At 36.9% G+C, this 12,524-nt stretch overlaps 1 protein-coding gene across 2 annotated transcripts in view; it reads left to right on the top strand.

The window, feature by feature from the left end:
• Nucleotides 1–12,524, top strand: part of LOC131440227 (ATP-binding cassette sub-family G member 8) — a 122,482-nt gene that overhangs the window by 92,342 nt on the left and 17,616 nt on the right. Inside the window, exon 2 of one of the 2 annotated variants that reach the window (XM_058611318.1) lies at nucleotides 8,297–8,441. The exons of the other annotated variant lie outside the window; for it this stretch is intronic. Coding sequence (XP_058467301.1) covers nucleotides 8,314–8,441 — 128 coding nt within the window. The 5' untranslated portion in view covers nucleotides 8,297–8,313. The remainder of the gene's footprint in view (nucleotides 1–8,296; nucleotides 8,442–12,524) is intronic. 2 annotated transcript variants of the gene reach the window in all.

Here is a 12,524-nt window from a genome sequence, read left to right as displayed (position 1 = left end):
AAACGAAAGTCAGATCCGAACAAATTCCATAACATCTGAGAAATTGAAGTTTCATTTTCTTTTTTCAGTTTTTGTCCACTATTTCCGGTACTTCCGGAACCAAAACCGAGAATCAAGGATGGCTTTTATCGTATCAAAGAACGCTCTCTATCAATTTTTCGCACGAATCAATCAGTGCCATCAAAGAGAGACGGATATCATCGAAATTACAAACGACTATTCAGAGCGATGATGCTAAATACGCAAAATTCGTCTAAATTTGGCTTCTTAAAGACGGTTGAACCGATTATCACACACTTAGACTCATATTGAAAGTCCTGTGGTCCCATAAGTTGTTAATGAATTTGTCTGGATCGGACTTTCGGTTCCCGAACTAGAGTGGTTAAGTGTTTTCAAAATTTCAAACCGTCATTCAGGGTGACGATGTTAAAAGCAGCCAAATTCATCTAAATTTAAATGACAGTGATCAAAAACTCAAAAAACTAAACTCACTTCATTTTCCCAATAACGGATGAACCGATTTTCACAAACTTTGGTTCAAATGGAATGTCTTGTGATCCCATATACGGCTGCTAAATTTTGTCCAAATCCGACTTCCGATTTTGGAATAACAGAGTGAAGTTTATGTTTACAATTGGGTATGGTTATGCTAGTTCATGCTCAAACAAAGTTTCAAAAGTTTTTTTGAAGAATTGCTTAGTAATGTTTATGGAAATATGAGGGATATAAGAAAGACTTCAATTATAAAATTATAAATTAATAATGTAATTATTAAAACATACTACGCTCTGGGATTCCTTGTTGTCGGTTTCCTTTTTCATACCCCCAGTAAAGCCGCGCTGTTGGGGACTACACTGTGCTAGTTTCAACTAGTGCTTCAATTTCAAAATTGATAGTTTAACTAATCAAATGGCATCTGTTTAGCCACTGAACTGGAACAGCTACACGAAGTTATGCTTTGCTAGGATTTGTTGGCAAATGGGCAGTCAAAAGTTTTCCCGCGCCCCTTAACGCGTTGGCTGAATTCGGAAATTCGGTCAGCAATCTAGGTGAAATATTTTGACCGCATCAAAACAGCCAATCACCAGCTCTTGAAAATTTGCACCGAAGAATGGCTTTTGTGCTGAAAGGAGGAGAGTAAGTTGGTGAAACGAGTGTTCGGAAAAAACCGTATGTTGGTAAGAAACATGGGCCTACCTAGCATGTGGGAGCTTTCAATGAGAATCCAGTTCTTGTGCTGCATGGTCGGGCAAACATTCAATCAATGAATAAATTGTACTAGCCTTGAATGGTAGAAATAACTTGTGCATTATGTGTGACACCCGGCTCCAGGTGTGCAAAGTTATATGTAGACTTGGAACTCGCTCAATTTTATTCGGTCTAGCGCCGAACGGCACGCATAGGCAAGACAAAGTTTATAGGCTTTAAAATTTGCTAAGCCTTTCATGAATGACACAAATCTTCGAGTTGTTTTGAAGTGTATCGAAACTTGCTCAACCATAAAGCCAGTTGGGTCCCAAGAATTCGTTCGATGCCGGCTTCAGTATAGATCGTTTACACTTCATGTGGTGTAGTCATTACCGAGTTGTTTGCTTTGTCATTGTCTTGAGATAGATTTAAGCGTCGACTTTTTTTCTGAACCGAAGCTCTGAATTTTAAACAAAAATTATCCAGTTCTTCCATTTCCGAATAATGTTGTCTATCTAGTTCAAGTTTTATTAGATTTTCCTCTTGAAACACGTTATTCCATTTCCCTTTCAGTCGCTATTTCTTTCCTGAAAATAGCCCTTCATGCAACTGAAAGCCATTCGTATCGAACTCCATCCATCGGAAGCTCCAAACTAGATCATCTCTGTTGTGGCTCTGATACTGAGTTGAGTGGGTATTTATGAGTACCGCAAAGCTCATTCGTGTGGGATCGTCGATATGTGTATAACAACATGTAATCAATTACTTTGAACCATAATTGTCGGCATACTTAAGTTCAATACCGAAGTAAGGCGAAGTGAATGTATTTTTTTTTGCATACTTAAGAAACCGTTCGCTTGATTGAGGTGTGCTGAGAATTCAAGGTTGCATTTCTCAAGATGGTTGCGGAGCGTTGGTGTGTTGTTTTATAGCGGTTATTCCACACAACGTAGGGAAGTGCGCTCTTCCGACCGGACAGACTTCGGGGCTCGTCAACTTGATCGGCGTGTGCTTGAGCTGCATACCTACGTAACTTCAAGCGCAAAGAAAAACATTATAAACACATTGCACTGACGGTACTGGGGGCGTTTCCCGGTTGCCACTCAAATACGACGAAGGTGACAAAGCGGCTGTGATTCACGTGTCTTTATATTTTCCGCAACCTTGAACTGTTGCAGTGTTCCGCGGTTGCAGAAGAAGCACTTATTAATTTTTTTTTCTCTGCTCCCGGGGTTTGAACAGTTAGGCTACGTCACCCAAATGAACACCAGTAACACTTGTGGGAACCGAGGCTATCAACAAAATTATAGGTTTACTTCAGCATGTAACCCAAGCGACAACATTTTTTTTGCTTGATCAATTTGTAACGAAAGACTCTAGAGACTATCTTCTGCAGCAAACCCAGGCCGTACCCTTGATTTCGTTTCGGGAGGGGCTCAAAACAAATTATTTTACTGATGATCTTGATTAAGTATCTAATACTCGGTACGCTTTCAATAACTTTGTAGATTGTAAATCATCAGATATGGGTTGCCTAATGTTCAAGTTTTTTTCAATCTTTATTAGAAATTGATACAGTGTAAATTTGAGGTAAAATTATCAAGTTGTTCTTGACATATGGTTGCTCAAAATGTATAGTACTGTGAGGGATTGAAGCAAAAGCTCTTAGCGTTAAAGGGTAAGAGATTATATTAAATCTTGTACAGATTCGACTTGTCGTTTTGGAATACCAAGTGATGAATGTTGAAACCATCAGTTGGAAGAGAAATACCTATTTAAATTCACCTAGTGGTGTAATGATGCCTTTCTCATATTACTTATATTTTCAAAAAATATTATTAGAAGATTCTGTGAAGACTTTTTTTCGATCTTGAATAAAATAAGAAATTTTCTTTGGGTATAAACTAACACAACCTTTTCAATTTGTAAACAGTTATGCCCAGCTAACATAAATTATCTTTATTTTGCATCGTCGAACTAAATGATTAAACACACTTTACCCTATAGTTCTGGAACCGGAAGTGAAATTGGGATGAAATTAAACAACAACCTATGAGACTATAGGAACTTTTATTTGAGCCTAAGTTTGTGGAAATCAATCAAATCATCTCTGAGAAAATTGAGTGAGTCTCGTTTTAAACTTTTTGACCACCGAAAAATTTAAATTTTAAAACCCTGCACGCTCTACGAAATTGAAATTGCATCGTCATTTTGAATGTCGAATTTGAATGTTTTGACACTCATCGCCCTATAATTTCGGAATCGGAAATCGGATCTTGATGAAATTGCACAGTATATCTTAAGACAATGAGAGCTTTAATTTGAATCATGATTCGTAAAATTCGGCTAAACCGTTGCTGAGAAATCGAAGCGAGTTCCGTTTTTGGAGATTTCCTTTACTATTATCGGTACTTTCGAAAGCGGAAACCGAGGACTAACACATGGATCAATAAGTCCCGAGACTAACAATGGAAACAACATTTTTTTTGCAAATTTTTTTTTTATTCATCAACATAATCACCTTTTAGGGTGATACAATGGTTCCAACGTTTTTCCAATTTTTCAATACCATGTTTATAAAAAAATGTATCTTTCGCTTCAAAATAAGCTTCAGTTTCAGCGATGACCTCCTCATTTGAGCCAAATCTTTTTCCCTGGAGCATTTTTTTAAGATCAGCAAAGAGCCAGTAGTCACTGGGGGCTAAATCTGGCGAGTATGGGGGGTGGGGAAGCAGATCAAAGCCCAATTCGTTCAATTTCGCCATTGCTTTCATCGACTTGCAATCGCGGCACCCACTTGGAAAAAACCTTATTCATGCTCAATTTTTCATGAAGGATAGTAAATACACTTCCATATGATATCTGTGTCATCTCAGCAATCTCACGGAGCTTCACTTTACGATCTTTCATTATAATTTTTGTCACTCCACTCACATTTTCCGGTGTAACGGCTTCCACAGGTCTACCCGAGCGTTCCGCGTCATTTGTGTCGGTACGACCACGTTTAAACTCGGCGAGCCACCGACAAATCGTTGCTTTTGATGGACAAGAGTTCGGATAACATTTTTTAATCCATTGTTTCGCTTGCACGGTGTTTTTACCCATTAAAAAACAATGTTTTATCAAAACACGAAACTCGGTTTTTTCCATTTTTTAAACAAACTACAAAACGACTTTACTCCAACCTCGATAACTCAGCTGTTTCTGGTCGGATCGACTTAAAATTTTGACCCGTTTCAAGCAAAGGTTAGTACTCTAGAAAGACGTGGTTATTGGTTTACTACGAGCGCCATCTCTGCTTTAGTCTCGGGACTTATTGATCCATGTGTTAGTATTCTCAAAGTTTTATATATTCACTATATTTCCATATTTCCTTGTAATTCCGGAACCAGAAGTCGGATCTAAATGAAATTCAGGAAAATTGTATGCCATAAGACCTTTCAATTGAATCTAAGTTTGTGAAAATCGGTTCAGCCATCTCTAAGAAATGTGTGTGACTATTTTTTTCCCTTATTTTGGTGCATATCACCCTGTTATTCCGGAACCGGAAGTCGGATCCAAATGATACTTTGGAACTTTGTATGGGACCTTAAGACCTTTCATTTGAATCCAAGTGTGTGAAAATCGGTTCAGCCATCTCTGAGAAAATGGAATAACATTAATTTGTCACACACACAGACATTTTGTTATCTCGACGAACTGCGTCGAATGGTATATGACACTCGGCTCTCCGGGCTTCGGTTGTGAAGTCGGTTTTTACAGAGATTGCCTAGCCTTTCTATATGAGAATGGCAAAAATACCTCAAAGCTATTAATTAAACCCTTCCAGATTGCAAATATTTGATGGTTTCCGACCCATGGAATCTTCCTAGGCCGCTTCGGAGCACAATTTCAGCTCATTATTGGGTAATCAGTCGTATAATAATAGATCTAGGTTTCATCGATACCAAAACATGCTTCCGAAATGCACTCGCGTTCGTCCGAATAAGCATGTTTTGGCACCCAGAAGCAGGATATCTTTCTAGTCTGCAATCTGTCATCTTCGCCAAACTATGACGTATGCGCTCAGTAGTAATCCTTGTAGCATCACTTTAGAATGACCCAGCTCAATTTTAAGTAGTTTTGATTTTAATATAATATCATATAATATAATATGCTGAATGATATGCTGCAACATACTATAATAAATAATGCAATATAGGATGGAATTTAATTCATAAGCCCTCTCATTTTGCTACTAACGCACCCCGTCGATGCCGTTCTATTGATCAAATGTCATCATAGACACACGGGGAGGCATGAGATAGGAACTTGTGAGGACTGAGGTGAGTTATCTCACCCTTTGACAACCAAGAACCTCAATAATACAAATAAACATAAACAGGTTTTTCGTTATCAACCAACCAACCAACTCAAATCAACAAATTTTTGTTGTTTCAAAGTAATTTTAGTTCATTTCAGCCGAAAATCAAATGAACCAGTTTAGGCACTTTGAATTCAATAAATTCGTAACCAAAGTTATGATAACTGTTATTTTAAAAACAATTTTGCAACCTGTGTTGCTAGTTTCAGATAATTTTCAAGAAATTCATTTTCAAATTACCCTTCACATTACCATCGAGTTCTTTAGTAACGCAGAACATGAATCCTAGTAGCTTAGAGGCTTTGACGATAGTAAACTCAATGCGCTCCTTAAAATTTAATTTAAAATCCAGGAGGACACCAATATCTTTCACAGAATCCAGGAGGACACCAATATCCTTCACAGGCGTTACAGAACAGTTGAAGAAATTTCAAAGTCAAACTTTATTACAGACTGTTTGAGCCTTAAAGAGATGCCGGAGCATTTGAAGGTATTCAAATTCAATTCTGTTGATATTACACCAATCAGTCAAATTATTCAACTGCTCTTGTAAGAATTCCCTGTCAGCTGTACATTTGATGATATGCAATAGTTTGAAGTCGTCGGCGAACGATAGTTTTTTACACTTGATCGTAAAATTTAAATCATTGAGATAGAGTAAAAATATAAGTGGTCCAAGATGACTTCCTTGAGAAACTCCTTAAGGTTGTACAATCTCATGTTTTCAGAATCATTGCACGACCAGTAAGATACGATTGAAGCGAGTTCAAGAATGATCCATAAATTTGTAGATCTCGAACGTTTCACAGGCATCCATGGTGAGTCTCAGATATATAGTCCGAGCAATTATGGTATAACCCAATTCAGAACTTTAATTATCTACTGATTTTTGAGTGAAATTTTGACGGTTGTGAGTTGCTGAAAAGTTCACCAACAGTTTTTGCTGGATGTAACATATTTACCGACATTCTAGTTCGGTCAATTTCAGCAAAATTTCGGTAAACTCTAATTTGGTAACATTAATCTGTAACATTTGGACTTAAATCAATAATATTTAGGGTTCGGATAAAATCTTGATGATAATTTTTACAACAATCGCCAACATCTAACTATCACCGATATAACTTTCAACTCCAACTAGCAACAAATAAAATCATTATCTATGAATCGTAAGCATTCGCTTGGTCGTTCCAAATGACAAACGGATATCAAACTTAGGTAATCGGAATCATCACTAAAATGCATTTTCTATCGTTTCCTCGGAACGAAAAATCTTCAAACAACGCAAAATAAAACCTCATCGAAACCATGGCCACTATGATCGGAACCTTTCCGTTTTAATCGCCTCATCTAGACACAACAAATTCCGATCGCGCGAGAGGTTTCCTCCAGATTGTCGCCGTGTCACAGACGCGTGTTGCATAAATTTTTGAGAAGAAAGTTTCTTCTGTTCCAAGCCGAAAACGGTCACTTTCACCCGCGTCGTTGGCGCAGCGCAGAGCTTCGTCACCGACGCCGCCGCACCTTCTGACAGTCATGATGTTGATGATGATGATGATGGTAATGAATGAACGAAAAGATGAACGAACTTTTCGCAGCACAACCGAAAAGAAAGTCAGATTGGTGAAGACTAATTTGGGTATGATTTTGTGGAACGTGGTGCAAACCGAAAAGCTTGGTATTTTGGCAGTTGAGTGACTGTAGCAATTATGAACTTTAAAGATCCGAATGCGTTTTTTGGTAGACAACATTTGAACTTGTCCAGAAGAAGAGATCAAACTTGTTGCTAATCTAAACTAACTGAAAATATCTTTACAGTCGGATTGGAACAAAAACACTTTCGGTATTATTTCTTCTGTAGGCTAGGACGTACTTCTAATAGCGCCGTGTTGCATAATGTCGGCATGCGCAATGGTCTATTTACTTCGTTCACAGCTGGCAAACACTGAACCAACCAGCAACTCGACTGTTAATTACGTCCGTGGCACATAATCTCCACATCTCCAGCATGGGTTAACATTTCTGACACTACCTCCTTCAATCGGTAGGCAATCGTGCAGTCAATCTTATTCACCACTCAATAGTTCATTGCAATCTTAACGTATCGGTTCAACACGTTGTCGTCAAGATAGTCACTAATGACATGAATAATTTCATACTAACAATCATAGTAACCATATAACGGGGCCAGCGTTGCGGACATCTCGAGTCGAGACCGCCTAATTCGTTCATAATTGAAGTTCTCCTCCTCGTTCATTTAAACGTTCGTCGTATGGGACCTCCGGTGCATACAGTTATGCAATGTCTTGAAGTAGCCACCCTTTTCCCTGCTAGACGGCCACTCATGGTCCGTAAGCGCCAACAATGGCTGTTACAGTTCTTTTTCGATCATAGATGTTCAACCAAGAGAAAAGAAATAAACATATACTCGATACAACAGCTCTTGCTGCGCCCTCAACGTCATGCGAAAACACGAAGAACATTGTCGGTCGGTCGGTATGCTGCCACCCCGAGACCAAACAACGCTCACTTTCACTTCGCCAAATAGCATACCATAAATAATCCCTCAACAATTTATCTCCGAAAACAAACAACATGTAAACAACGCATGACGTTGAGAGACAGCTACTAGTTTTCTTCCGGTGATGGTTCAAAACACTGTCCAAAAACATTCGCTGATAACCCCGCCCGACTAATATTTTTTTCTGTTGTTGTTGTTGTTGTTTCTTATTGTTTTCCCAACAGAAATCGGCACGAATGGTATGGAATTGCGTGCGATGACCACCCCAAAACAGCAACGTGAGGACCGACGGTACTCGATGCCACACGGAATGCACGGAACGCTACCTCCCGGTATGGCCGACGATCTGCACGCTTGGTCCATCTATAGGTGAGTTCCGTTTGGTCTGGATTCCTTTTTGATTTTGTTTAACAGGACGAACAAGGAAGAAACCAATAGGTTCGGCGCATCTAACCACAATTTTGTTGATACACGGGCAGAATTCCGATTCTGGAAATCAGCTAAATGATTCATGAATTAAAAAACGTGCTTAATCCTCCTAGCAGTGAGATGATACCTTTTTTTATCAATCCGCATGTGTTTTTTGCATGAATATTCTTCGTTGTTTCAGTTTTCATGACATTATTCTAATGTCCGTTGTTTTAAGTGGCAATTTGAGATTTCAATCACTCATTACTCTGTAATGTCGAATCTGCAAATCGGATCGAATTTGAATCTAAACGTGTAACAATCGATTAAACATTCCATGATATGTCGAAGTAAGTTCCACTTCAGAGTTTACGGTTTTTTAAGGTACTTCCAGAGCCGGTATTCAGGAACCGGCATAACCCAAACCGATTCGTATGACGAATAAATTGCAATATTTTTGAGTAAAACTTTAAAGCTTTTTGGGATTGTCATCTTCTATATCGCTTTAAATTTTAAAAATTCATAATCCTATAATTCCAGAATCGGAAGTTAGAATTGGATAAAATTAAACTTATTTTAATTTGAACTTTTGTTTCTGAATTTCGATTTGGATTCTTTTGAGAAAACGATTGAGCTTTGAGAAACGATTCGATACTGGAACCGGAATTAGAAATTCGGTGTAGCCAAAGTCAGTTAAATTCACCTGAGTATCTGTGTAGTTTACATTTGTTTCAAAATTTTTGAAAATCAATGTAGACATCTTTGAGAAATCCTAGTGCGAATTAAATTTTTGGGTGCCTTCCGAAATGAAAATTGAATACAACCAAAAATGAAAATGAAAGTTTATTTGGTTATCGACTATCCAAATCTACAAACCCGATAAACCTGATAAATTTATTTGAAATGGACATTTTTGTACTAATCACCCTGTATCAACCGAAAGTTGATTGTGACTAAAAAGCGAGATGTTTTATAGGATCTTGAGACTTCTCATTTTAATCATTTATGATTCCTAGATTTCATTTGAATCTTAAATTGGTTCAGCCATCTACGAGAAAAAAATGTATTCAGGGTGACGGGGAGACCTTTCATTTGCGACTAGTTTGATTAAAATCGGTCCAACCATCTCTGAGATCTCGACCTCTTAGTTGACACCACACATACAGACCCACACACATACACACACTGACATTTGCTCAGTTTGTCGAGCTGAATCGATTTGTATATAACACTCGGCCCTTTGGGCGTCGAAAATTTTTTCTAATGTTTGAGCGAATTCTATGCCTATATATATATATATATATATATATATATATATATATATATATATATATATATATATATATATATATATATATATATATATATATATATATATATATATATATATATATATATATATATATATATATATATATATATATATATATATATATATATATATATATATATATATATATCTATATATATATATATATATATATATATATATATATATATATATATATATATATATATATATATATATATATATATATATATATATATATATATATATATAAATGCAGAGATCATTCTTTGTAATCGCATCACGTAAGAACGGATGGACGGATTGAGATGATTTTTTTTTTGTTTGATCAGTTTTTACCCCCACCGGGTTCGTACAAAACTTACCGGAAAAGTGGGAAAAACCAATAAAATTATTTTGTATGGACAATGGAATTTTCCAGTGAAAAAGTCACCAATGATTGCTAGATCATCGATAGGTGTTTGGCGCATAACGAGTTGCATAAGTGTTTGGCCGTCGAAGAAAGGAATACTAGATCATTGAAAGAATCATTTGGCGCGCAACGAGTTGTTTTGTGTGAATTCATGTGGTTCGTCATTTCGAGCCACGTGCTTAATTGGGTATCAACATTATTGATTGCCAAATGATTCAATGATGGAACGCATATGAGTGTTCTAGCTATACCGTAAACATGATCAAAAGTTCTGATACTGTTTACCAGAAGATGCATTGTGTGCAATGTAATCAGTTAGTTGTTTATTGTTGGCCATCGTAGGCGCGAGTTTAACAAATCACTTTATAAAAAGAACGATTTTGTACGAATCAATGATAAGATGCTGCTGTTTAAATAATGAGATCAATCATAGAGGTTTGCTTTGAATTTAGCATGCTGAAGTTCGTTCGCGTCGGGTAAATTCTGGTGGATTGAAAACCATTAGTTGTGAGATTTTATGCATTGACTCGAACGATAAGCTGAATACTGATACAATCACTCCTCATCTTCACTCCGCTATAACAGAAGAATTGCACATTATTTTCATGTAAAACTTTCTGATATAGATTCTCAGTGCCGAACTCCACCATTCATTAATTGTAGGTGGGGTACTAAACAAAATTATGTGGTGTTGACTAATGAGATGACTATTGATAAAACTATTAAACGAATGCAGTGTTCATGTAAAAGTTAATGGATACAATATTTAAAAGAATGGTAACTTGAACTTTCGAATGTCCAAGAATTACTCATTTTATTATTCGATTTTTTAACAATATCAAACTAACCATAGTACTCAAGGAGGAGTAAGGATTTGTTTAAGTAAGAAGAAGATTTCTCGCATCTAAACTTTTACCGTATACCAGAGGAGTCGAAGTTAGCTATGCGAAACATCCGAGTCAGATATGTTAGAAAAAAAATTTTTTTTTGCCCACCACACTCCCTCTCACCAAAAAATTTACTAAATAGTTACTGACTGACCAGAAGTCATACATTAATAGTAAAAATAAAGTTTTATCGCTAAATTGTTAATGGAAATTTTTTCCTGTGATTGTCACGCTACTAACATTCATCAAACACGATTAAATAATATCACCAGACTAGCGAGAAATGACGAACTACAAGTAGCGAGGGCAGCTTTTGTAAATTTGTTCTAATCAATTTAAAGTAGTCATCTCAGTTATTTTTGCTTCACTTTTTATTCCATATGTCGGAACCATAGTCTGAGAGAGATCAACAATCGCTATTCGATGCACTGACTCAAAAAATGATTCGCGGTGCATTCGCTTTACTTTTGCGTAACAAAAGCTTTTAACATATTCACAATTTTTTATGAATTCATCGCAGCCAAGTAATCAGTAGAATAATGGAAAGATACATTAACAGCATAACGTTTTACAATTCTACTGTCCGAAAACATAAATTAAAAAAAAAACGGGCGAGACGAAGTTCGACGAGTCAGCTAGTATATATATAAAAATGCAGAGATCATTCTTTGTAATCGCATCACGTAAGAACGGATGGACGGATTGAGATGATTTTTTTTTGTTTGATCAGTTTTTACCCCCACCGGGTTCGTACATCAAAAAATTAGGAAAATTTACCGGAAAAGTGGGAAAAACCAATAAAGTTATTTTGTATGGAGAATGGAATTTTCCACTGAAAAAGCCGCCAATGATTGCTAGATTTACGATTGATGGCGCGCAACGAGTTGCATAAGTGCTTGACCGTCGAAGGAAAGAATACTAGATCGTCGAATAAATTTTTTGGCGCGCAACGAGATATTTTCTGTGGAGATTTCACATGCGTACTTGATGGATGTGATTCGTCATTTCGAACCACGTGCTTAAAAGGGTAACAAAATTATTGCTTACTAACGTCGTTTTCGCTTGAGAAAACTGAAACTCACCCAAGGTAGTTTCATCAAACAAACACTTTCCACGAAACTGTGTTGATTTCGCACTTAGCAACAGGGGTTTGAGTAAAACTGATTTAAAAACCAGGTTCGAAACTGACTCCATTTTCAGTTCAACAACGTTGAAACTAGGTTTGAAACTGACTTCAAACAAACGGTTTGACAGCAGTTAGAGTGGAAACTGGTTAGGTTTGGCATCAAGCGAAAACGACATAAATGACTCAATGACTGTTCTAGAAAACGGTTGTATGCAGAAGAAGAAGTTTTGATATCATTTACCAGTTGATGAATTGTGTTCAATGGAGTCAGATGAATAGTATTGGTCATTGCGGGGGCAAGATTAACAAA

The sequence above is a fragment of the Malaya genurostris genome, chromosome 1, assembly GCF_030247185.1.
Source record: "Malaya genurostris strain Urasoe2022 chromosome 1, Malgen_1.1, whole genome shotgun sequence".
Classification (NCBI taxonomy): domain Eukaryota; kingdom Metazoa; phylum Arthropoda; class Insecta; order Diptera; family Culicidae; genus Malaya; species Malaya genurostris.
The sequence above is the reverse complement of the archived record's forward strand: the minus strand, read 5'-3'. Positions and strand labels throughout refer to the sequence as shown.